Source organism: Crocodylus siamensis, chromosome 5, assembly GCF_052110815.1.
Source record: "Crocodylus siamensis isolate JL-2025a chromosome 5, ASM5211081v1, whole genome shotgun sequence".
Lineage (NCBI taxonomy): Eukaryota > Metazoa > Chordata > Crocodylia > Crocodylidae > Crocodylus > Crocodylus siamensis.
Genome location: NC_143399.1, coordinates 23,716,347 through 23,743,304, shown reverse-complemented (window position 1 = coordinate 23,743,304; position 26,958 = coordinate 23,716,347). Strand labels below are relative to the sequence as shown.

General features: G+C 41.5%; 1 protein-coding gene across 3 annotated transcripts in view; it reads right to left on the bottom strand.

Moving 5' to 3' along the window:
- Nucleotides 1-8,827: 8,827 nt before the first annotated feature.
- The window catches only part of DNAJB4 (DnaJ heat shock protein family (Hsp40) member B4), a 46,494-nt gene continuing 28,363 nt past the window's right edge, over nt 8,828-26,958 (bottom strand). For 2 of the 3 annotated variants that reach the window (XM_090050435.1, XM_090050434.1), the window contains exons 2-4: nt 20,630-20,913; nt 13,058-13,632; nt 8,828-10,793 (exon numbers count right to left, since the gene is read on the bottom strand). In XM_090050435.1, the coding sequence (XP_089906561.1) occupies nt 10,560-10,793; nt 13,058-13,632; nt 20,630-20,840 (1,020 nt within the window). In that variant the 5' untranslated portion in view covers nt 20,841-20,913 and the 3' untranslated portion in view covers nt 8,828-10,559. Of the gene's footprint in view, nt 10,794-13,057; nt 13,633-20,629; nt 25,768-26,958 lie in introns of those variants that run through there. The other variant, XM_090050432.1, reaches the window with a different exon arrangement.

The following is a 26,958-nucleotide window of genomic DNA, read 5'->3' as shown; positions in this document are numbered from 1 at the left end:
TATTTCAGAGGAGCTCACAGGGGAGTCGGTAGATGGGGAACTCCTCTGGGCAGGCAGCAACACTGTCCACGTGTCCATCCTCTTTGGCCCCCTCCTTACACGAAAGCCTGTCCTACCACCGCTGACCCAGCATCACGTGGTCGAGAGGAAAGCAGCAGGAGCTGAATGCCACTTAAAAGCTGGCCACATTAGAAGAGCAAGGGGACGTACAAAAAACAGATCCAAAGATCTCCTGAGGCCTGAGCCCGCACATCTTCCACTTTCAGCTTCTGCAGCGAGGGCAGGCAGACTGTCTTTCAAGCCATTTGGCATGACCTTTCGGTTCCTCTTTTAAAAACGAAATACTTGCATCGAGCAAAATAGATCGGGCTTCTGGACATAGCAAGAATAAAGACTAGTACTGACCAGGATTCTTGCCAGCCCTTGCTTACATAAATCATTTATCCTCAAATGGAGGTAATGCAATTCTTATGCCATCCAAGGTCTTTAACATGCACTGCTTCAAAGGCTTAACATTAGTCTCAAGCAAAAATGGAAATATGAGCTCAGTGAATAAAGTGTAAGAATACATTAATGCATTACCTAAATATTAGCAAAAAATATTCCATACTGCTCTTGTAACACTTTTCCAGTACAAAGTTTGTGGCTTTCCTCTCACAAATAAAATCACATCGACTTCCATGGTTTGCTTTCCATTTTGTATAATCCAGTATAATGGATCCCATTCCTGAGTGCAAAAGGGTAGGGTTTCCGTGCAGCCGCTCTGCACACTATCAGGACCCAGCTGCAGGGTTATGACTAGAGACAGCATTACACCAGTTACACTCAAGAAACCACCTTGCTGAGAAGAGAGAAAACAGGGTGTCCGGAAAATGACAGCAGTCCCAGGCAGGAGCACAAGAGGAAGTGGATGACTGAGAGGCAGTGCCATGGCAAACGATCTCAACACTGCTGACCTTAAACTCTAGTCTAGGAGACGCAAATGTAGGTGCCGAGTCCTCTGTCAGTTCCTTGCCACAAACACTGGCAGTGTAAAAGTCCACTGAGACCTAACACGGGGGTGCCATAATTGTCCAGCCACAGTAAGACCCAATCCAAGACAAGACGGCACAAACTCTGTCATGGATCCACAGGCAGGAGCACTCTGCAAACTCTCTCTGGCTCCCTTGAAGGTAGCTGGAGGGGGACTGTCCATAACACTCCCGAGGCAGGGACCATTAAGGGGTGGCTAGATTAAGGAGGCTCCCTGTGAGGTGGGGAATGGAGGTCCCCAGCTGGGAGGAGGTAGCTGTGACTGAGGGGAGGGGAGGCTGATCCCTAGGGGGTTTTCACAGGAATTTTTGGGGGCTAGGTGGTATCATAACTAAGGGGAAGGATTTTGTCAATTTTTGTTTTACCGTACTCTGTTGTCAAAGCATTTGATCACTTCTTTTTATCCCATGCGTTCTTCCTTGTAAATAAACCCTTTTGTTTTTCTGTTACTTTACAGCACGGTAAGCCATTATTTCCGGGCAAAATGAATAACTTGGGGGTATCCATTCAACAGAATAGGGAGTGATAAGCTGACACAAATCCAAGGTCTATCTCTGGGAGCACTCTAGGGTTTTTTCCACAGACTCCATGCCACACAAACCCTTATCCTAAGTCCAGGTTTCTTCCAATCCACTGCCACCCTAACCAGTCCACCTCTCAGGCTGTCTTCACAGGTAACAAAAGGGATCCCGGGGACTGGATCTTACCACTTTATCCCCAACCTAGCATGCAAGGTATCAACGTTGACGTCTCTTCGCTATGAATCAGAGAAATGGAACAACTGTATGATTTATTCTGCCTCAGCAGACATATTTAGAACAAATAAAACAATCATTAACATACCGTTGGGATGATTATCTTGCTGGGATCATTTGACCCCAGCAGACTTTCTACCTACAGCAGGGGGGCTGGACTTGATTCTGTGAGGTCCCTTCCAGTCCCTAATGTCTATGAAATCTATGAAACTAAATGCTTCATCTGGAGAAAGGAAAAGTATTGCAGCAAAGATCCAGTGAGTTGTATCTAGCACTGTCTTAAGCCTGCAAATAATGTGGAGCCCTATAATTTTAGTTTGCCTTTATCTTTCCTATTTAAGACAGAGAAGACTTGTTACACCTTAGCTATAAATCAAGAAACCTGCAAATCACCATTCCCTTTTAAGTACAAAATGACATCAGAAAGCCTGACAAATCTCTTCTCTGGTAGGATTGTTCCAAGAGCTACATACTGGTTTGAAAAACTGAAAATTTTCTGCTTAGCATACCTGTTGCTTTGATAATGTCAATACTTTATCTGAGATTCTAATTCCTTAAAAGACATAACTAGATTTATGGACCTCACAAGAGCATGTAATGCTAAAATAGTAGTAACACCAGGGAATGTACAGATCATGGATTCTATTCAATCCCCAAAAAAGGGTGACAGCTTGTCAAAATGTTGCTGTTGATAGAATTAAAACAGTGAGACAAAGTATTCCCTGCATCAGTTACAGCAAATCCAGATGAATAAAATACAGTACATACATATACATCAGAATCAAAAGAATAAAAACCAGTCTGTTAAAGACTAAGAACTGGAAGGAGTCTCCTGGTCCATCAAGTCCAGTCCCCAGAACTGACAGACAATCCTTTGTACAAGAGTGCATGAGATGGTCTGGCCCAGCACATGAAAGGTGTCCAAGTTCCAGGACCAACACATTTCAGTCAAACCCCAACCTCTAGTTGTTGTTAATGTCCAATATTTCAGAGGAAGGTGAGGAAGAACGCAGAAGCAAAATAATGCATTATTGGTGGTGGGATGGATTTCCTGATCCCTGCAGTTGACCCGCAGAAGACTTCAAACATGGATTGCCAGACACCTCCTGCACAGAGATCAAGTTTCTTTGGTATCCCCGTAATGGGGATACTACACACCTGAAACCATATATCACATGCTCTGATTATTGCTCAAGAACTCCTCTCTCCTATCATGCTGTATATTCCATAAACGCATTAGTTTCTACATTGATAAAGTTCATTGACAGAGGAAAACAATCTGGATTTAGTCATTTCTAATATGAGGGCAATTGGAGTCCAAATAAGTAATTACATTAGTGGATCAAAATTGAAAATGATTATAACAATGCATTCTTAGATTTATTTAGATATGTAGTTAATAGGGAAACAGCAGTAATATAATGTTGGCATAAATACTTTTTAGCTGGATCAGAAACCTGAATTTGGAACTTCAGGAAAGTTGGGGTCCAAAAAACAAAACAAACAAAAAAAATATCACAGTTTGACAAGTATTTATCATTAGTTTAGAAAATGTATTTCTCTATTTAAATAAATCCTAATTTCTCTTCTTTAATATTTGCTCTGTCTTAGAGGAGGCAAGAGAACAGAAGTTGCCAATTAATAGTGTTTCAGCTTAACATCATGTGGTACATCCCACCGGGCAGCCAACAACCTGTTGCTTGGCTTTGCAGCTGCAGTCTTTTAGACAGGCCAATATCGTGGCATGAAAGTGAAGGCTAGAGGCAACTTGGATTTCTTCTGATAAGAAAATGGGGGGGTGGGTAGGGGGGTGCTAAACACAATGGAGAGCTAAGAGCTATTTAAGCAAAAGGACAGTGCAGGCACAAAAATAAGTAAATATAAACAAACCATGAATTTTAGGCTGAAATTAAGGTTTGTAACCCTTTAAGGAATACATTTTGAAAGACAGCCTTCCAGTAGACTTTATATTCATACTGATCTAACTTATTTTAAAATAGTCTAATAAATAGGACTGTATGGAATAGCTGTCCACAGTAGAAGACTGACCTCAGTAACTCAAGATGTTTTTTCTGGTCCCATATTCCTTCTAACATTTTGGAAGGTTATTTATATCCATCCTAGCTCGTGTACATGCAGGCATAAGTTAACTGAACCTTCTTCTAAAAGTTCACATTACAGGCCTGAACACATCCTATACACTCATATCCTACCTGCCAAGGGGGCAGCTACCCTTTCGGTAGCAGGATTAGTACCAGGCAGATGTCAGTATTAGTTTCTTACTCTCAGCTACTCTAGGAAGTGCTTTGTGGCAGACTATGGAAGTATTTGTCTATCTTTCCTAGACCGCTATGCAGAAGAGATTTTAACTTACCCTTACATCTAGCTTTTTTGACTCTCTATGCTCCAAACTTCTGTGGACAGGCTACAGATACGTTGGATAAGCTGTTCCTGTCTGCAGCTAAATTGTTTATGTAGTGGATGAACATTCATCAAGAGGTTGGATGGCATTCTGGAAAGTTTTTTTTTCTTTTTGAAATGCAGGACTGAAAAAGTAGAAGACTGGACACATACTGAATGTAGCCACTGTTGCAGATTCACTGTTGCAAAACCAGTGCCTTTGGCATTATAGGAGAAATGGCAAGGTTTGCTGGGTTCACAGCCATCCAGATGTGGGAGATTCTGCAGTGGTTCAAAAATGCATGCGTGAGGGAAGAATTTCTTAGAGCTGCATCAAGAAGCTTGTCCCACCCGTCACCTGTTATAACACTCAATCGACAGAATCAAAACCAGTTTCTGGAAGCTGGCTACTCCAGACTGCCACCAGTTCATTGTAAACCAGTTTGGAAATGGCAAGTAAATAGTTGGGCTGTTGAGGCTTGTTAAGAGATTCATTCTCTGGCAAAAAAATGCCCCAGCTTTTGGGGAATAGGGTTCCTAAATTGTGCTTGCTCCAGCCGATTCTGAAAGCTTTTACTATAAAGGGTGCTGCTTCTCCAATCAGCTGCACAAGACAGTGATGTGCTCCAGCTGAGTGGAGAAACAGCACTCTTTGAAGTAAAAGCCACAGCAAACAGAGGAGCCTTCACTCTGCAATCCATTGTGAATGAAGTGGGTTACAAGTCACTTAAACAGGAATGATCCAGGTTCTACTGCACCAGCATGGTAAATGTTTTCCATGCCAGTGGTGGGATTCAATCTAAACTAAGGAGATTTTTCATTGTCTGGAGACTGACCTGAGGGTAGCTATTCTCAAGCAGCAAACCTTTAAAAGCCGATTTGAATAGGCAATTGCGAAACAAATCATCCACAGACTGGATTGTGGCAAATATGGTTTAATTTTAGTTTTTGTAACTCCTTTGTTCCTATGGGCTTCAGCCCACAAAAGCTTATGCTATATATGGAACAAGGCACGCACATACACCCCCCAGTTTGGTTAATCCAGTGCCGTAGCAACAAAGTTTTCTGCCCAGGGCAAAGCCCACAGTGGCAGCCCGCCCCTGTCCCACACACAAATTTGGGAGGTACACGACCCCCCCCATGCTTGCCCAAGAGTGCATGCAGTGGTGGGCAATGCCCTTCCCCCATTCCCCGTGCATGCAACACCCCCCCGCCCCACCCCAGCAAGCCAATTTCAGCTCTGTCCTGTGCCGCACCCCGGCTGGGCAGTGCCTGTTGGCACCCCTTTGCTTTGGCATCTGGGGTAGTCACCCTGCTCACCCCCCAACCCTTGCTATGCCACTGGGTTACTCTATAAGGTACAAATCTACCCTGCCTTCTACTTGACTTCAGACTAACATGGCTAACTATGTCTTTATTTGCCAGTGAACAAAGAAGTTAATAAGTTCCCAAAAAGCAGTTCCAGAAAGTCCAAGTACATTCCTGGGGAAGGCAACCTACTACAGAACCTGTTGAATTAAAAGCTTGGAAGCGTAACCAATACATGAAGAAAAATTAACTGACTACTGAACTAGGATGCAAAGGCTTGCTAGTAGTAGCATGCATCCTCCTCTTTCTATGCCACTCTAGCCAATTTCCCAAGTACAAACAAAACAAGGACAAGGAGTTCTCTAGCTCCTATATTATATTAATATAATATAATATAATATAGTATTATATTATATTAATATAATATAATATAGTATTAATATACTATATTAATGATAATGTAATGTATCATTACATTAGTATGGCAGTCACAAAACAGTACTGCAAAGACAAAGTCCTGCTTTCTAGGCTCCCAAGTCTTATGTGATTTAACTTTTTTTAACATGTAATGGGCGATAGATTGAAAGATAGTTTGAAAGATTAACAATTTTGTGCTCAAGTTGCTTTTTTCCTCCTATCTGGCATTCATCTTGGATGACACATAGTCATGGGAGGGCTCTATCTAAGAGGAACAGGAGGGCTATTCTGTAAGCGGGCTGTAGCTTAGCCTTCATTCTCACCTGAAGCTAAAACCCCTCGCTAACACAGTTGCATAATTAAGGGGGTGGGGGGAAACTGTCCCAGGTGCCAACTTGGGGGTGGGGGATAGGAGTAGGGGCAAAAGTGTGGTGGCTGATGCCAGCTGTTATGTTCACATTCATGATTGCAGCAGAAACCAGAAGTCAGAGTTTCCACTTCGCCCAGACCACAGTTGCTTCCTAATCCAATAACCGGTATTAATCAACCCAGAAACCTCTTCGTATTAAAACAATGAAAACAAGAGAAAAATGAGCACAAAAGACAGCACTTACCATGCTACAGAACCAGTTCCTAATCCAGAGCTGTTCTCTCTCCCAAGCAATTCTTCAGGTTTATCCCCAACCTTCTTTTCACAGATTTTACCTGACTCCTATCAGGCTGTACCAGGTAAGCAGGACAAGATGGGCTTTTAGCTTTGTAGATCTCTCCAGAGGTATTGTCTGCTGCTACCTCAGCTCCTTTCCTTCAGTGTAAAAATAAGACCATCCAGGAAGGCATCTTCGGATGTGCTCAGGGAAGTGAAGTAGCAAGCACCTGGTAAAGCTCCCCAGAGCAAAGGCAGCAAGGGCACAAGTTTTCAGACCTATAATTCATATCCTTCATCTTGAAGGAAAACTATACCAAGTACCTGAACTGCACACCACTAGTTCTTGCCTTTTCCCTTCCCTAAAACATAACCCTATCAGCCTCTTCAAAACAATTGCCTGGAAATAACTATTAACAGGGCATTTGCTAAAAACCGTGATCTGGGAGTACTCATGCCAGAGATTAACTAGAACTGTGGTATCCTCTTGTGGCCAGCTAGCACCATGTTTTGTGCACATTTTTAGTTTCATTTGGAACAGACCTATTGAGCTGTTTAAGCAGGAGTAGGCCACATCAAAGTGAAGAATTAAATGCCAAAAAAAAAAAAAAATCTATGAAGCAAGTCTTTTTTTATATCTTTTATTGGATCAAGACTATAATTGGGGAAAGCTGTTGGACAAGTTTTTGGGTATCATGTGCCCTTTTTCAGTTGCATAAGTTGACTGGAAAAAAGTATCTAATACCCAAAAGCCTGTCCAACAGCTCTCCAAACTGAACAGTTAGTTCAATAAAAGAAAACAAAAAGCCTTGCCAGTTGACATCTCCTGGACCACCACAGCTACAACACTCTATCCCTACAAAAATGATCTAGGCACATTAACAGGTAGTTTCTGGTGCACCAATGGTAGATCGAATAAGTAAGCAGAAGGACTAGAGTATGCTAGTACAGGTCACTAAAGGAACACCCATGGGGGACAGTTGGGACTGAAACCAGGAAGACTGTCTGCTTTCACACTGCAAAGTTACCAGGGCACTTGCATTAATCCAATGGATTCAACCCGCCTGTAGGTGAGTGTTTGAGGAGTTTCAGTTTAGTTAATAGTAGAGATTGGACATCAATGTTTGACATGAAATGTAGAGATCTTGCAAGGCAAACACCCTGTGATGGAATAAATAACCAGGAAATAACCATAGAAAGCAGTTATGGTACAACTTTTCCCTTGCCTTCAGTACTTTGAAGTTAGCTTCAGCTTTGATGCATGAGGGTTTGATGCACTTGCCAGAATTCTTTTGGGATTGCTGGGGGAAGTTGCATTTTAGTATCTTCTACTATAACTCTGCACTATGGCACTGAGTGGAGTGTTCAGAAGTATCCCATTTACTTTCAGTGACATAGATCTCTAATCACTGTAGAGGGGATAGAGGCTTAATTATTACCTCCCTGATGAACCCAGAACCACTGCCAAAGTAGTAAGGGTCATCCTCTTGCTCCTACACTGCAGCTGCCCAAGCCCAACAATTTGGTGATGCAGACAGTTAACAGCAGCCCTGAACATGTGCCTCAGCACCACTCTCAGGGTTTCCCAACACAGCAAACCCTAAAATGGCAGAGCACATTCTCTGAACTGTTCCAAGACATAATCACTGTCCAGCTGTGGCTTAGGCATGCAGAGCTCAGGGCAGGCTTCTTTAGTATTAGTACCAGAGAGGCAGCACGTAGAGGGCCCAAATCATTCAGGCCCAGCTTTTTAGAGGTTCTTTTGTGCCTGCCAACATGAATACGTTTTCAGTAACATTTTCCAAGATATTCCGGATATTTAGTTGCATAGTTAGACACCTAAGTACGTTCTGAACTGTGGCCTTTATGCATGTTTAAAATTTGCATTAGTAGTGGGAAGGCTTTCTAATTTCTTTTTGATCCTGCTAAACTATTGGCTTCATCAAATATTTTGTCCGACTGTATGAGAAAGCATTCCTGCTTCACTTCAAGAAAAGACTGTTAGATTTTCTTACTACTTGAAAGTCTAACTCCATATTCAGAAAAGATAAATAAGATCATTTGGTTTGTGCAAGTAGTAGCCCACACTGTACTATATAATAATCTTAATTTAGCTTTGCTACTCTTAAGTAAATTAATATTAAACATTCCCCGTTGCTCGAAATACTGCAATTACTTTTACAAGTAACCAAAACTTCCAAGTATTCACCCTTATTTGCTCTTCATATTACACACATTATTATAGCAAATAAACAAACAGACAAAAAAGGAAGTTAAAAAGTTTACATTTTTTTAATTAAAAAACATATTAGAAATGCAATACAGAACATACTGAAACAGGGAGTCTTTTAAACGCATAAACACAATATATAACATTAACAATATGCGTAAGCATTAAGCAGCAATTTTTTCCCCTTTGTGGTACCACTCCAGCTACTGTTCTGGTTCTGTGTTCGTTTAGGACTGCACATGAATATGACTTATTCTATTTATGGCGTAAACACTGTTTGAAAGAGAATCTGCATTTGGAGAACTGACTCAAGCACAGGGGATTTCTAGAAGTATGTCACTGGAATTCTTTCTGAACTAGTTCTCATTACAAGGTGTTACAACTAAATTAATCCCAACTCACATATAGTCCACTTTCTACAGAAAATCTTTCATACGAAGATGTTAAACACCCTTTTATATCTTACAGTTACCCAGAAGAGCAGGCAACTAGTAAATTTCCACAGGTAAAAGAATGATAGAAAATAATATTTTCTTTTTATAAAGAAAAAGAACTCTTCCCTAAAGAATACTGTTAAAGCACTAAAGCATATTTTTAAATTTAAAATAATGAAAACAGGCAATATTATCACTAAATCCATGTTACTACCAAGGGAACCAGCCCTATTGCAATGTTATAAAACTAGACTTAACTGAGGGCTTTCTGCTTCGCTTCCATATTTTTTTAATCCAAGGGGCTAGAAACTTGTATTTCTATGCACAATAGATGATCAAATCTCTCTGAAGTTGTGAAAAGACTTCCATTGGTTTAAATAAGCTTTGGATCAGGCATCAAGTTTCCTCAAAAATGTACAGCTTGGAGTTGAGTCTCTTGTATTGTCTCTTCTCCTATGACTGGTGAAGGGTTCATCCCTTGAAACCTAGATGTCAAGACCTGCATGATCTTGGCATGCTATGTTGGCCAGTTGCCTTTATGTTCTTCAACATCTCTCTATAGTGAGCAGATGGCTTCCTTTATAGCCAAATTATCACGCCATTTCTACTGATTCCTGGTTTCAAATTCATCTTCAGGGAGCCCTAGTGCTGTATAGTAAGAACTCCTGAGTGGACTGAAAAATCTGCCTGGACCCAACAGGAACATGCCAGAAAATGGCTGAACCGCTACTTCTTTCTCAAGCCATGTGCCCTCCCTTAATCCTGTTGGGCATTCCCAAAAATCTGGCTATGAATGTTTAGGAGCTTCAAGCGGATTTTCAAAGTCTCCGTTTTATGCAGTGGAAGGTAGCATGTGCATATGCGTATCTAATGGCGTCTTATGTTTTACCTTCTTTTTAAACACTGGTGCATATTATGTGCGTTTTTACTGTGAATTCTGATTTCCAGCATTAGTGGGTCAAGTCATGTAGCTATTCTAGAAATACATGAAGTAAAGTACTTGAGCACCCAAGTACTTAATGAGAAATATATGCACTGACTTTGCAAAATGGTTACATTTTACATTAAGCAAAATACTGGAAAAACTTTATGATTAGGAAGATCTAAATAAAATGCAGTGAGTGGTTTTCCCTGGAAGTTTTACTGCAGGAGTCACTTACATGACCTGTATTTCTTTAATCCAGGTCTTCTCATGCAGCATTACAGTGCTCCCTCCCCCCATCCCACAAAAGAAAATGAATATGCCACAAATTATTACAGATTGCACTTTTACAGCATGAACTTGCCAGTCTTCTATATTTTCAGTGTCCTGAATAAACAGTGTTCAGTCCTTTTCTTTACGAAACAGGGAGATTTCTCCTGAGTACTTCTTTTGATGCTGCAGATATGTTATCTGGAAAAAGAACTTCAAATTCTATAATTAAGTCACCACGCTGATCAGGATTTTTGGGAAATGGTAATCCATATCCTATAATTCGCCTTCTCATACCAGGCTTTACAACTTCATTTATTGTCATAGGTATGGTTCTGCCTTCTATTGTTGGAACATTAATTGAACTGCCACATAAAGCCTAAAAAAGAAAAATAGTAGTATTTTGAAAAAAAACTGAATTGTGACATTAAGATGGAGTCAAATTTGATACTGTGAATACATAAAATATTCTGCACTGAGCATCGCTGAAAGGACAAGTGACACAAATGAAAAGCAATAGCTATATTTCTCCCTTTAAAAGGCATGGATAATTTCATTTCTGATGTGTCCTTAATATCAAGATAGTTATCAATGTTGTGAAAATATTGTTAGGGTAGCTCCTGCTTCCATATTGTTTATTCCCAACACCCTAAACAATATTAGATAATACAGGGAGGGGGTACAGGCAGGGTGAACATACTGTATACTCTATTTTGTTCATGAATCTCTACTTGATGACAAGCATCTCAGCTTTTGTTTGAAATTCAGAGTCTTGCTCAAGTTACATAGAATACATATTTATTTTAAGACTCCTGCAACTCCCTTGTTTGCTCAACCTTTTTTATTATAGGAACAGTGCTCAACATTAACACTGTGTTTACCACGGCTTATACAACTTGACTGTCTCCTTTTCAATGCAAGGACTAAAATAAAGCACATGGATTCACGTGCCTGGTAAAAATTAAGACATAATTCTTTGGTAAAAAAATAAAAAAATAAGCCTACTAAAGAAACTCTGCTGTTTTATAGTTCCTAGGGTTGGAAGGGACCTGAGCAGATCATCGAGTCTGACCCCCTGCCGTGGCAGGAAAGAGTACAGGGGTCAAACGACCCCAGCAAGGTGTTCATCTAGCCTCCTCTTAAAGACCCCCAGGGTAGAAGCCAGCACCACTTCTCTTGGAAGTTGGTTCCAGATCCTAGCCACCCTGACAATGAAGTAGCACCTCCTGATATCTAGCCTAAATCTACCCTCTGCCAGCTTCTGACCGTTATTTCTAGTCACTCCTGGTACTGCTCAGCGGAACAGGGACTTCCCCAGTGCCTGACTAGTTTGTAACAGGCCACTAGATCCCCCCTCAGCCTTCTCTTGTGGAGACTGAACAGGTTCAGGTCCCATAGCCTCTCCTCGTAGGGTCTGCCCTGCTGCCCCCTGATCATGTGAGTGGCCCTCCTCTGGACCCTCTCCATGTTGTCCACATCCCTCTTGAAGGGTGGCACCCAGAACTGGACGCAGTATTCCAGCTGCGGCCTGACCAGTGCCGCATAGAGGGGGAGTATCACTTCCTTGGACCTGCTCGAGATGCATCTGTGGATGCATGACAAGGTGTGGTTGGCCTTCCTGACTGCATCCCCACACTATACATTAACAATATACATCCCACATTACTCCATTTTACCCTTGGTCCCTACCATCAATCATCATAACTCTTGGTGCAAAGCTTTGCTTTTTATGACTCGCATGATTCTGTGCATGTAATTTGGCTAACAAAATATTATTTTGGACTCAGTGGCCAAGTTGTATACATTCTTATTCATAAAGCAACCACATTTCTCATACCCATATTAAAAACTGGCTTTTCCTTGTATTAGGTGTTCATTTCTCAAAACGAGGCCTTGTGCTGGGAACCCATAATATGAGCAAACTGTAATAATATTCAGAGTAAAAGCATATGTTCTTATTTTATGCTATAATTATTTTAATACAGACCAGTATCTATTAAGAAAAGAAACAGCCTGAAAAAATACCTTTAAGAGCTTTCCTTACCTTTACTTTTGACAGCAAACATTGATTTCTTTTTGGTATTGCATAAAAATATACAAACAAACCATAATATTTAAACTATAACAGTTTTGTTGTCATATATACGTTTCAGCACCTGTTCATAATGAATTATCCTCATGAAATCTCTTTGTACATTGTAAAAGCACAATGAAATAATGTGTGACATGAAAAGAAAGACATTTAACAAATTTTGCTAAATTTAACTCCAATGGCAAGCTGTGAAAAATGTTTTAGAGTGAATTACAGATGCCTTCTTCTCCTCCTGCTAGAGAAGCAGGGGATACCATGCTACATCCAAATACTTCTTTTGGCAACATTTGTTGCTACTTCAGCCTAATTTGCAATAAGTAACAAAGGAAGTTAGGAAATATAGAAAAGTGCTGCTATACTTCCCCCTCCTCCTTACTTTCCAGCAAAGTAGTTAGTGATTCTGGCATGTAATTATGACCTATTGTTTTAATTCAACTTTAACTGTATTAGTTATAGAATTGTACCACCAGCCTATAATAATTTGTCCTCAACAGCATAGCCACAGTACTATGCTAAGGAAATTTGTTTTTACATTTCAAACGAAAACTTACCTCTCGTAAGCTGATCTTAACAGGGTAGATAATATTTGACCCATCCCTCTTGAAGTGCGAGTGAGGTTTATCTTTAATGACAAAAACAATGTCAGCTGGGATTGTGCTGGGTGTTTCATCACCTTCTTTTGGGAAAGTGATTTTAGTACTTTCTTTCCACCCTCTCTTGATCTCTATAGTGAGAATTTTGTCCTCTGTTCGGACACTTCTGCCATCTGGGTTAAGCCTTTTTCGGGAAATCCTCATTCTTTTGGTGCACCCATGATATATCTCTTCCAGTGATACTTTAAGTTCATGGATAACAGGGGGATCTTGCTTGCGACGGAGTTGGCTACCAACTGTATTCCTTTCTCTTGGAAATCCATTCATGCTAAAACTGGTGAAGGATCCAAATGGATCACCATCCACTTCCATGTCTTCAGTGTCTCTTCCACCAGGCATTCTTCTACCAAAGAAAATCTCAAAAGGATTTGTACCACCAAAAAACGCTGCAAACGTAGCATGTGGATCACCATGGAAGGAGTACCGAAAGGTGCCACCTTGTCCATCAGGTCCTCCAGCGCCTCCTTTCAAACCTAATCATGGCACATACGCAAAATTAAGAAAGCCTATATTAATACAGTTATCAGAATGGAAAACACAGTATTTATGATTCATGAAATCAAAAATGCTGTTAACAGTTGTTCAAAGGAAGGAATTCTTAAAAGGGTTCCCTTTATTTATCACAGATTGTACAAATGTACAATCTTAAGTACATCTTGTACATCTTAAGTAACCTACAGCTATTTTGAAGTTTTAGATTGATTTCTAGTCACTCAGTTAGAAAGTGCCCTGTCATTGCCGTATCTACTTATTACTGGGCCACTCACTCTTAGATTTTATCACCTTAGACGGAAAGTAAAATGTGTGCATGATCATAATGATAATATTCCAATGCCTTTTTTGTCACCAGTGTTCTTTCTGATCAGTGGGAGCAGGCTTAGACCCTATACCCTTGAAAAACATTTGTAGGTACTGAATGTACCCACTGACACGCTTCAAACAGACTAAGACAATTTTTGTGTTGGTTTTTTCTCAGAATCAGTAGGACTACATAGGGTGCCAAGCAGATGAAGAAAGTTAAGTGTGCTGTTTTAGTGAAGTGCCATAGATTAGCCAACTGGCTTTGGAAGACACAATAATCTAAATGAACAACAGGAAACAAACACCCCTCATCTACTACCTCAGACTTCGTAAACTCTTTTTTGCAAAGTAATAGAAAATACTTGGTTTTCTTGCATTTGGAGTTTTATCTCACTTGAGGAAATATTTTGGGAAGTGCAACGTGAAAACAGATACAAGTTTTTATGAAAAAGGTTTTCAATTTTTTTGTCAAAAAATGAAAGCTTGCAAAGAAGAACTGGAGTTGGTTTAATAATAATAATAAGAGAGATCAGAGTTACCCAAAGAACTTTGTCTACCCCAGAAAATCTACATTTGTACACTGCAAAATAGCCAATATTGTGGATACCATGGGAGGGCCTTCCTACTCCTGTTTTTCCAGTGTTTAAGCCAGTATATGTAGCCCTATAACTGCTCGGCCGACACACAGTAGGGCTGCACAAAGCTTTGGTGGAGATTCTGTCCGATTCGGTGGCCATATCTCCAAATCTGAATCAAATCAGGAGACCCTTTAAGGTCTCTGAGATTCAGCAATTCAGACACAGACACAGTTTTAAATGTGTTTTCTACATACCTCAAGGTATGTGAATGCTGTGATGCTGGGGCAAATCGAGTGTCCCACAGGAGCGCGGGGGGCTCCCCAGCACACTGAGCAGCAGACTCCTAAGTGGACCAGAAGAACTTCCGGTCCCTTTCCGGTTTTGCTGGAAGCTCCCCTGTACTTGGCTTGGCGACTGGTGCCTCCTGGGTCTGGGGGGCACCTAGGGTCTCACCACGGCCAATCACTGAGCCAGGAGGGTGCAGGGGGGCCCCCTGTGCGTTCCCCAGCGGACCTGGAAGTACTTCTGGTCCACTTCTGAGTTTGCTGTCAAGCACACAGCCCTCCCCCCCTTGCTCCTGTGGGACACTCCTTCTGCCCCACCATTGCAGTGTTCATGAGCTGTGACTGGTACCTTGAGATATGTAGAAAAAACATTTAAAGCTGTGTTTATGGCTGAATTGCTGATTCTCTGAATGCGCATCTGAATATTCGACGCTGATTCGGCCAAATTGAATCAGAACAGTGATCCAAATCAACTAATCGAATCACTGTCCCCAATTTAAGCTGAATCCAAATTGCATATGGCCCATTTTATACACCCCTAGTGCACTGCCTACTGAATATGCTCAGTATACATATGCATGTACATATACATGTCTGTCTATAAGTAATAGAAGGTAACAGAATCACAAACTTTGCATAAGTGCCAAAAAGGCCACTTACACAGCTGGAAAATGATCCTGTAGATCCCAAAAGGAAATAATTCTACCCTTGGACTTACAAATTTGATTTCTTTCTACTGTATATTTCTCACCCTTAGTGATGCATCAGCTTTTGTATTTAATTGCTTGCAATTATTTTCACAGAAAAAAAATAGTAGAAGAATGATAACTAAGGACATCCATCCACTTCCAAAATATTTAGTTATGGCTTTCAATCATTATGGATAAGAGATTCTCAAAGTCCAGGAGCTTCAAGAGCTCCACAAACTCCAAAAGAAAAAAAAATAATCAAGAACCACTGTTCCACTTCCAATTATGATTTAAAAAATGCTTATGATCTTCTGAATCCAGTTTCCCCCTGCAATTTTTATCCCATCCTGTTAATGACAGAAATGACCATGTCTAAATCTTCTGGCAAGTGCACACACACATTTGCAACTCCCCAAAAACACCACCTTGCCCAAGAGCCCTTTGTGACTCTTACCTCTCACAGATAAACCTACTGCTCCATCCCTTTTGTTGGCCCCCTTCCAATTCTTCCCACATTAAATTTCCCTTTCACTTCCTCCAGCTAACAGTTTCTTGCCTGCTTATACATAGGAACCTACCTAAATTGTGGTGAGACAAAAGGCTTTTCACAGCTTGCTTGCAGTGCACAGAGCTGAGTTCAAAAGGCATTTTGCAGCACTTAACACCCCGCAGTGCTGATTGGCAGAGACCCCGCCCCTTGGTGCTGACTGACAGAGACTGGGGCAGGGGGAGGGATGAGGGGTCAACTGCCATTTTGATTGCCTGCCGCCTTTTTGCAGCCCCGCCCCTTGGCGCTCATTGGTGGAGAGGCTCTGGCGGGGGAAGGGTTGAGGCAGCAGCCTCCATCTTGTTTGCTGCCCTTTGTGCCACCCTGCCAGCCACTACTTTCCCTTCCCAGCAGCAAGAACTGCTGGCTCCCACTGGGAAGCCAGCATTATATATTTATTAATTTGTTTTTGTTTGCACAGATTTCATGGACGATCCCAGATTTCAGTTTCTGCAAAATCCGCAAAACTGAGAATTAAGTAGGTCCTTATTTATACATAACTACTGTCACTGGCCACTATGTATCCTACCAATAGCCCTTGGCTTTAGACTCACACAACCATCACTTCCTCCATTTCCTGCTTAAAGATTCCCATCTACTTCCTCTTACAAGCTCCAATGCTCACTCTCAGATTCTAGCTTATTTTCTGAAATTATTAAAGGTCTTGAAGCTAAAGGCATTTCAGTCCTTAAAGAAATGCTGTTACTGCTAAACTTATAACTTTTATAAGGAAGAGTCATAACCACTGAGCCTTGTATTGAAAGGAGCCAAGCACTAAGTTCTAAGACCTTAAATAGGAAAAGTTTATACTAAAACAGTTGAGCCTGTGCCCTAAATTCTCATCCATTTTAGATGAGACTGATCCATTTAAAAAAAATGCTTAATTCAAACATTTAACTGCACACATATAAGCTTTTAACTCTAGCTTCTCTGTTATAGTCAATGAATTTTAAATGCAACTTGGAAGGAGTTCAAGGCTGCCCTTCACATTTTATTAATCCTGAGCATGCTCTTACATAACTTAGAACAACCCAAAAGGGTGTTATGGGGCTCTAGCAGGTTGCCAGTTTATATTGGACAGTCTCTTATTTCCCTGGGCAAACCTGCCCCACAGGACATGCCCAAGTTACAACAATTTGGAAAAATCTGTTGATTCTTCAGTGACTGCCTGAGCTTTGTCATTGCTATCCATATGTTGTCAGTTATAAGGCTTTATCGATAAAACAGTCAAATCCTCAAGCACTCAGTACAACATAATAAAGAATCAAAGCAAACCCTGTGGTCTTTTCCCAGACGCTCAGAAAGTCCCTGGCTCAGCGTTGAAGCTAATAGAAACTCAGCCCTCTCCCTCTCTCTCTCTCTCTCCTTTGGACATAAAGCAAATCATTTTTATAGTTTGAAGGTCCAGGGCCTGTAACAGATTCCCCCCAGATGTGGTACAATCACCTAGTCTGGAAATCTTGAGAAAAACACCTGGACGCTCACCTTACTGGAGTCATCTGCCCCCAGCAGTCTTTCCTGTCCAAGCACAGGGAGGCTGAACCTTATGAGGCCCCTAACATCTATGAATTTATGAATCCCCTAGTTCCCTTCCCTGGGAGCCTTTTAACTTGAAAGAGACTTGGGGGTCATGATTGACCACAAGGTGAACATGAGTCTGCAATGCGATGCTGCGGCTAGTAAAGCAATCAAAACGCTGGCTTGCATCCATAGATGCTTCTCAAGCAAATCCCAGGATGTCCTTCTTCCTCTGTACTTGGCCTTGGTGAGGCCGCAGCTGGAGTACTGCATCCAGTTTTGGGCTCCACAATTCAAAAAGGATGTGGAGAAGCTTGAGAGAGTCCAGAGAAGAGCCATGCACATGATCAGAGGTCAGGAAAACAGACCTTACGACAACAGGCTGAGAGCCATAGGGCTCTTTAGCCTGGAAAAGCAAAGGCTCAGGGGTGATCCGATAGCCATCCCTGGTGATCAGGGGTGACCACCAGTATCTGGGGGAATGCTTGTTCACCAGAGTGCCCCAAGGGATGACGAAGTTGAATGGTCATAAACTCCTGCAAGACGGGTTCAGGCTGGATACAAGGAAGAATTTCTTTACTGTCCGAGCCCCCAAGGTCTGGAACAGCCTGCCATCGGAGGTGGTTCAAGCACCTATACTGAACACCTTCAAGAGCAAATTGGATGCTTATCTTGCTGGGATCCTATGACCCCAGCTGACTTCTTGCCCTTTGGGCAGGGGGCTGGACTCGATGATCTTCCGAAGTCCCTTCCAGCCCTAATGTCTATGAAATCTATGAAACTTGCTTTGCACCAGGCAATTATCTTCCTTGGCTGGCCCAGACCTCCGCAAGCCTGTAACAACTTTCCTACTGCCTGCAGCTGGAGCTACAGGCCCCGAGGCATGCAGCCTGCTGCAGGGCCATTAACAAGAACGTTAATGTGACAATCATGAATCAGATGTGCAAAACAGAACCCCAGTCATTCCCCTTAGGCTGGTAACAGAGAGGAGATCAGCATAAAAGCTGCCAAGTCAGCTTTTTGGCTGCTCTTGAGAGATTCTCTCATTGTGCTGGCTTTAGGGTCCTTCTACCTCTGCACCATATGAAGTAGCCAGAACACACAACTTACCCCTGGAAATATTAAACACAAAAATAATATTCCCCAGTACATATTGTTCTCTCTCTGTATAAATAAAGACTCTAGAACAAGAGATGTGTCCAACTTCAGCCATTTAACAAAAAAAAAAAAAAAAAAAGACCATGCATGAAGAAAAGGTCTTTCCCCCATATTTGTATAACTCCAAGATAACTTAAGTGATTTCACCCCAAAGTTTAAGGGACATATATAGATTGAACAAGAATGTTTAGCAAGGGGGGCATTAGAACAAAAATGCCACAATGTTAATACTAAATTATATATTTCAAAATATTTTTTGTTGTACTGTTAACTGGTAATGTCAAACAGATAGAAGACAAACTGCATCACATGGACTATGGAGAATGACAGTTCCTAGAATAGACGGTGAACAGGTTTTTCTAAAGGAACATTAATTGAGTTCATAGCTGTAAGAAAAGCAGAAAGCCTTATAACTGACTACATATGGATAGCAATGACAAAGCTCAGGCAATCATTGAAGAATCAACAGATTCTTCCAAATTTGTAGCCACAAGAACCTGTTGTTGATACTCCTGTTAATACTATGCTTAAAATAAATAGAATATGCTTTGTACCTCTGGCTTCAGGTATGTGGTGCCATGTGTTACTTTATATATATCTTGCCTTGAGCTCTTAGGAAAATCTGACTAAAATGATATTTTTAGGAGTGGATTAGAATGTACCACTGGGATGGAACAGAAATAAAATCTTGAGCTTAGGCAGGCATACTATCATATTGAAAAGTGAAAAGACTTATGACTTATACCAAGCTGGAAACACAGGCCTTGGTTCTTTATGGATAGGATCAGATCAGGCATCAAGACTTTCAAAAAATGATGCTAGAACCAGTAGAAACCCTACTCAGATTTGTAGCTGCAGAATTCCTTCGCTCCAAAGTAAAACATGAGAAAATGGAATATTCCTCACTTACAAAAGCTAAAGTTTCCCAGAGAATAATCAATGCAGAGTCAAAAATCCAGCTTTTATCCATAACCAATAAACTGTTTGATAAAAGGACATATTTGGTAAGTTAGAATCATCTCAAGTAGCAATGTTCTCCAAAAAATGGAATTACTAAAGCCAGTGTGCCACTTGGAATGAGTACAAGTATCAGAAGCTAGCCCCAAATGAATGATAATGATTGAATGGGCCTCCTTGTGTCTGTGGAAGCACTTAGCTAGTTTGGAATTTCCAGCAGGATGGATAGAAATAAGGGGCGCTAATGCTTCTCTCGATTGCTCAATCCTATAACTTCTGAGGAACCACTTCAGCTGGAAATAAAGAGCCTCATAGTCAAATAACCATTTTAGGTTAAATATGACATTTCTGGGGCCTCATTCTTTTGGCACATTATTACTGTTTACAACTAAGTTAAAAAAAAATGTTCTGGTATTTCATGACATCAGTCAAATTCTTTCCTCTCCAGGCAAGAAGCCAAGGACAGCTAAGGACTGGACACCTGGGTTCTTGCTGAGAAGAGGGACTGGTCTTGTCCAAGCAGGCCACCCATTAGCAAAATCTTTAGAAAATAAAGCCCTTGGAATAATGTGCCTAAAAGCAATCTTAAAAATGCTGGAAAAGGAGGGCTTCCAATCGGCTCTTTCTGGGTAACAGGAAACTCTGCAGTAAAATCAGCAGTTCCCTATCAATGAGTTGGTGACTTTTCTCTACCTTAAAGAAAATTGAACAGCTTAATATTAAACTCTTAGGATACATTACATACACAATTAGATCTGTTAATGTAGCAGTTGCTAACTGAAGGATCATTGTCTCTAGATCAGAGACATACTGTCTAAACCAGAAAACAGTCATGCACTGAAAAGTTATATTCCCTAAAGTTGTCTTACTGTAGCCAAAATAACCAAATATCCACTTTAAAAGTGCAGAAGAGGCAGTAAAAAAAAAAAAGCACTTACCTTCCTCCCCAAACTGATCATAGATGTCTCTTTTTTTGGGATCGCTCAGTACTTCATAGGCTTCTGCAATCTCTTTGAATTTTTCTTCTGCGTGGGGGGATTTGTTCTTATCTGGATGCCATTTAAGGGCTTGTTTTCTGTAAGCCTTTTTTATATCTTCTTCAGAAGCCCCTTTTTCAATTCCCAGAATTGAATAATAATCTTTCCCCATTCCGAAAGTAAGAGGAATTTAGGTTTTCCTTTATATAAAGAAACCAGTGTCCCGTGTCTTAGCAATGCAGATACTGGAGGGAAGAGGTGAAAAAAAAAGACCACATCTGCTATTTAAACAAAGTTAATACAAATCAGCAAAGCCCTTGGCATACAGAGTAATGGTAGGCTGCTCTTCCTATTTCATTCCCTCCCCTCCTGTTGCTCATTTATAGATAAATATACACACTGCTGGGGAGACAGCCCCTCTCCAAAGTCCTCCCATTTACACTACGTGTCTCCGCTCTTTCTAGAACAGCAAATGCTACAAGACGTCACTTCCCAGGCTGTCTACAGCCAGACACTCTGCACTGCTTCCACTCTCCCTTCCAATTAACTGTTCAATTTCCATTTTTCTCACTCAAGTGACTGGATAGTTCAGGTATCTGACATCAAGGCAGAGAGTCCTTCATCTCCAGGTCTCTAAACAAGGTCATCAGGGACTGAAAATAAACACTATTTAACAGTAATGCAATGGCCTATACAAACAGACTGAAATCTCAAATTCCAATGTATATTTTAATCTATATATAAATCCTTATATCATATATGAAGGTACAGGTGCTCCTGGGATGAGCCCCCACTGTAAAGTGCCACCTGTTGTATTTGCATTAGAGGTATTTCATATTCAAATTAAATCAGGTCTCAAAAGTTTCAGACAGCTGATTTCATTTCATTAAAGCCCAAATTAATCCACCTCCCCCCTCTAATTATCTTGCTTGGAGGCAAGTTAATAAGATTAACTAAATACTACTTCACTGCTAATTAAGTTGTAAGCAATCACAGCATGTTGTATAACCCAGTGCATTAAATCCACTCAGAAGCATATTACAAAGAACAGTCATAGTCTTTCTACATTTTAGATAATACAGAACAGAAAGCAGAATTCCAGCTTTAACGAACAGGCAATTCAAGTACAAGTAAATTAACAGCTTGGCCTAATGACATCTGTGAGAGGTAAATAAAGCCAAGTTATCTATCCATAATGATGTTCCACATAAAGTTTTAGAGTTAAAATGGTTTCTCAAAGCCTGCAGAAAGAAGGCTATCAAATTACAGCTTGCAGTACATTGAGGCTCTGTTTTGGCTCAACTTCTGGACTGAGTTTTTCACCGTCTTAACTTGACTACAAGGCTAGAACATTGATTAGTGCAGTGTAATTATAAGCCCCCTTTCACAATTTTGTTCATGTCTCTTGTAAATAGAAGTAGGGGAGCAGAGAACTCTATATAACTGTTCTCCTTATTTATTGTATTCAGATGCCCTGACTCTCAGCTGCAAATGTCACTGCAGTATCTTGTTACAGGACCCTCAGCAAAGCTAATGGGGAACTTAAGTATGCTGCTGCTTGTTAACTTCAGATGTCCAGATGGTATATATTTCAGAACTGGCTTTTTTCATAGATCTCTTGGACATGACTTATGATAAGTGTTGACCAGAAAAGGATTTTCTCAAGAGGGTCTCTCTCCCATTCAAGACTTTTAACTTGGGAAATTACGTTCCTCTAGGATCACGGGGCATGGAAAAACAGTTGTCCTCGTTTTTGCCATTGCAAAATGGTAACAACATATTCTCTCTTCAAGCTACTTTTTCCATCTGAAAAATGATGTTAAGGCTAAAAGTCATAACTTTTATGCAACTTCGACTTGGGGGGAAAGGAGGGAAAGGGACGTTAGTTTCTTCCCCACACTTAAAGTACTGTGCAAGTAAAAGAGGTAAGAAAAAAGATGACCGTACTCTCAGAGTTTTAGAAAAAAAGTTTTCTTCCCTAATATTTTGTTTGGTTGGGTTTTTTTGCAGGGAGGGGGACAGGAGGAGGAGAGGCAGTCAGAAGACAAGCTGGGGTGGGGGTGGGGAATCATTTGACCAAATTTCATTTTTTGGCATTTTTTTAATTAGAAAAAAAATAGGTTTCGAGCACGTATACTTAAATCCCAGTTCGGAAAGGGGTATTTGGGTATCTGGAATCGGAACACTTGCATCAATTCCCCTCACCTTTCCGGCCCCCAGAACTACTTTGCATCTTTTAAACCTGAGCTACATGGTTCAGATTGACCCACATAGTTACTGTCAGTATCAATTCCACATTCAAAGAGGGGAGAAGGAGCTACTTTTGTTCCCCTCACTGGATAAAAAGATAGCTGTGGTCAATAACTTGTTTCCCCTACATACAGTACTCTTCTTTTGGAGACTTGGCAAGTGCCATTAGTCTTAACAGCTCCTCTGTGTCTTGTCTATACAGATTGAGGGTCCTTGTGTGGATGAGAGGAGATAGTTTAATTCCATTATATTTTATTTATAAAATGCCTGATGCAAAACACTGTCCTTTAAGTAATAGAAGATATACTTGCCCCCTTGCTTTTACACTCAAGTTACCTTTAAAGAGTACTCTAGGATGTACCATGAAGAGTAAATGCAATAGCTTGCGTTAAAAGCACACTATATGCTTGAAAACCTAAATTTTCTTTATTAGGTTAGCTCATAATATTGTCTTCCTGTACTATAAAGCAGAGTTGATGCTCCAGCATATATTTCCATTTTAGGTAGTGCCTATTATCAAGAAAGCGTTATGGCAGTTTTGCTAGGTTAGTTTTTAACAATTCCAATTCCTTATCAGAAGAGCAACAAAGTTAGTCCAGAGAGCAGTATATAAATTACTGTGGACATTACTACAGTTAGTCAGCCTACAATGGAGCCCTAGTGGATTTTGTTTTCGTGTATATAGGGAACATACAGTCAGTGCCAAAACAATAACATAGATTACTTTAATCTGAGACCTGTACTCTAGTTAAAAACAACCATCCAAAACAAAATGGCAATGTATGGTCTGGATAAGCAAATGTAAAACAAAGAAAAGAAAAAGTCTGAGAACTCTTTTTCGAGCAATATTGTACCAAATACGTACTGTCTTCAAGAGCATGATGAGAATTAATGATAGCAAATTTCAGATAACAGGACCCATTTAATGCCTGCCTTCTATTAAAAGCAAGAGAATCTACCATATTTTTGTTTCTAAAAAAAATGGAATTTAGAGTTAAAATTAAATGAAAATTAACGTTTGAGAACACCACTTGCCAGACCAACTCAGCCATGCCAAGACAACTAATTGTTTAGGAAACTTTACTGGCAAAAAACCTTAGGCATGGATAGAATTCAGATCCATAACAGAATTAGTTGGATTCAGTCCCTAATTCTACTTGAGTCTTTTGGGGGTCTGAGTTGTACTCCTTTGCAAGAATAACCACAGAGTAAACACATGCATGTCACTTCCTTCTCAACATGGCCCACAGTGGCTGGTCTGCTGTATTCAATCAGTACCATCACTAGGCTACTTATTAAAGTTCCTTGGAAGCAGACAATGGAAATGATATCCCTACAGAACACCACTACCCACAGCCTGGAACTACACTTCAAAGTGATGTCCATGGATGCCAGCTTCTAGGAACATATTTCAAGGTAGACACAAGGAAAACTGACAGCGACACCTCATGGCTTTCACAGCCAACAAGCCAAGCAGTCAGGATCTAACAATGGCATCAGTGCTAATACAATGATTATAGTTCCAACACCAGTTATCATTCTGGCCAGTTTCTCTCACAAGGGCACAGCATTGGTCTATAGTGCTTGTATTTTGATGTCATACACTACTAGGACTTTACTAGACAGCTGTGTCAGACAATTCCGTCCATTTAAACCTTATAGTTGCATTTCTCTCTCTCCCTGGATACTTAACTGCAAACATGGGTACAAAGACACTCTGCATCATACAGAAGTTGTTGCATTTGTGTGCATTTTATACAAGTTGGTTTCCTGCTAATGTTAAATGTGGCCAAGAGTCATGACTGACTAATGGAAATATATTTACCAAGTGTCAAGGACTTGTATTTAGACATGTAAACTGTTGGTAAGTCTCGATGCTCCCTTTTGCATCACAGCTTTATTTTCCTTTCCCCCACAATGTCTAGCTTCAGCAGGCAACAGGGAACATTTGTGTGCGATGCTCAACTAATACGCATGTCTATACCTTTCATGGTGCAAGAATCACAGTTATTTGGAGAGAGTGTCTCGGCTTAGTCAGCTGCACATCTCCCCCATTCCCTAGAAGGTTTATCAAGGCCTTAGCAACAATGAAAACAAGACATTGCACTACATAGCAACACATACCTATTAATCACAGAGTCACAGGCGCACATATACTAAAAATAACCCAAAATCTGTTTTTCACAGTAGGCAATGAAGGTTTTTAATGGCATGTACAGGCATCCGAATCCTCCAGCCATCTTCTGAAGCACTATCATGCAAAAAGCTTCCAGTCAGTCTGGGGCAACTTTTGAAATTGCGTATGTAATGCCAGACTCCCACTCTACTGTAAACTCTCAGGAGCAGAGAACACGTCTTTTTTTATGCCTGGAACTACAGAGGCATGATCAAAATCAGGGCCTCTGGCCAGTACCTTAGTAAATACCTGCTTAGGACTGATGTTCATCAAGGTGATTACCAGGGTTCTGGGCTTTCTGTTTCCCCCCAGAAAAATGGAGGGGCGGGGGTGGGGAAGGAATGTGTATTTGCCTTTTTAACTGAAAAAATGTGGATTTTTCATTTTAACAGAGAAACACACAGATTTTCCACTTTTGCAAGGAGCTCTCTGCGAACTGGCAGAGTTCCAGCCTGCAAGGGGCTGGTGGGAACAGGAGGAGGGCGGTCAGGTAGGGGGTGCCACGTGCACGTGTGCGCTCACACATGTGCATGCCTGCCAAGCAGCCTGGAGAGCAGCTCCCGCAGGTAAGTCTGGCAGAGTGGGAGTGGGGATTGAGGCCCTCATAGGAAGGGAAGGAGGGAGGGAGTTGGTCAGGGCTGTGGCTGTTGCCCAGCTCCAGCAGCATGCGGGGCTTGGGGCCCAGTGTACGACCACAGGGCCCAGTCAAGGTATAGGATGGAGCTGTAGGTGGCTTGTCCGGGGGGAGAGGGGGAGGGATGAGGATGGCTTCCAGCTGCTGCGTGCACTCCTGGGGAGGGGAGGCGGGGGGGCATATGCCCCCCGGATTTGTGTACGGGGTGGAGCTGGGGTGGGATGCATACTGCAGGCTCAAGGCTCCCTTCCCTGATGCCCTCCTCCCAGACCCTCTACAGCCCACCAGGTGGGACATGGCACAGCAGGCTACAACGGGGCAGGAAAGCTCTTTGCTGCTGCAAGCCCTGCATGGCCCTGGGGAAAGGTCCCCTGCCCACTCAGCAGCAGCAGCATGGAGATATGCCTCTTGCTGCTGCCAGGCAGGCAGGGGGCACCTCACTGTGGTGGTACAGGGCTTGCAGCAGGCCTGGGAGAGGGCAGCAGGGCAGGGAGCCCAAGCCTGGACTGGGCAGCCTGCATCCGTCCCCACCCCTCTCCGACAGGCTTTGCTTGGGCTGTGCTGCCCATAGAGGAGGGGAGCCAGGCTCCACATTCCACTCAGTCGCAGCAGCCATCATAGGTGGCAGTCAGGGCCCAGGTGCTGCTGCAGGGGAAGGGGCCTGCAGACCAGGGTCCTTGGCCCCATAGGTTTGGCAGGTGGGGACTCCTTCCAGCAGGGCTGGGAGGCCTGGACCTGCATCCTGGTAAGCAAAGGAGGCAGAGGGAGCTCTGATTTTCCATGATAAAAGTCCCAAAATCAAATACCAAAATTTATAGGATTTTAATTTTATTATATAGTGATTGAGGCACTGGTAGGCTTCCAAATTGCTTTAAAATTCTAAATATATCAATAAAACATCGTGTTCAATTGATATTTGAACATAATTTTTGATTGATATATTTACCATTTTAAAGCAATTTGGAAGCCTACCAGCAGTGATTAACCCCTCCCCCCCCATTCTGCAATTCAAATGAAACACCATTAAATCAGAGAACCTGCGATTTTTAAACAGAGAAAACCAGAATCCCTGATGATGACAACTACCAGCTCAGACTCATGACCAGTGGGTCTCATGCTAGAGAAAAAATTTACTCCTTAATTCCTACATGTTGGCTTGAAGGGTGAAAACCATTAAGCAGGAGTTGGTGATAGTGCATATGTTAAATGTTTTCACTTTCTTCTTCAACA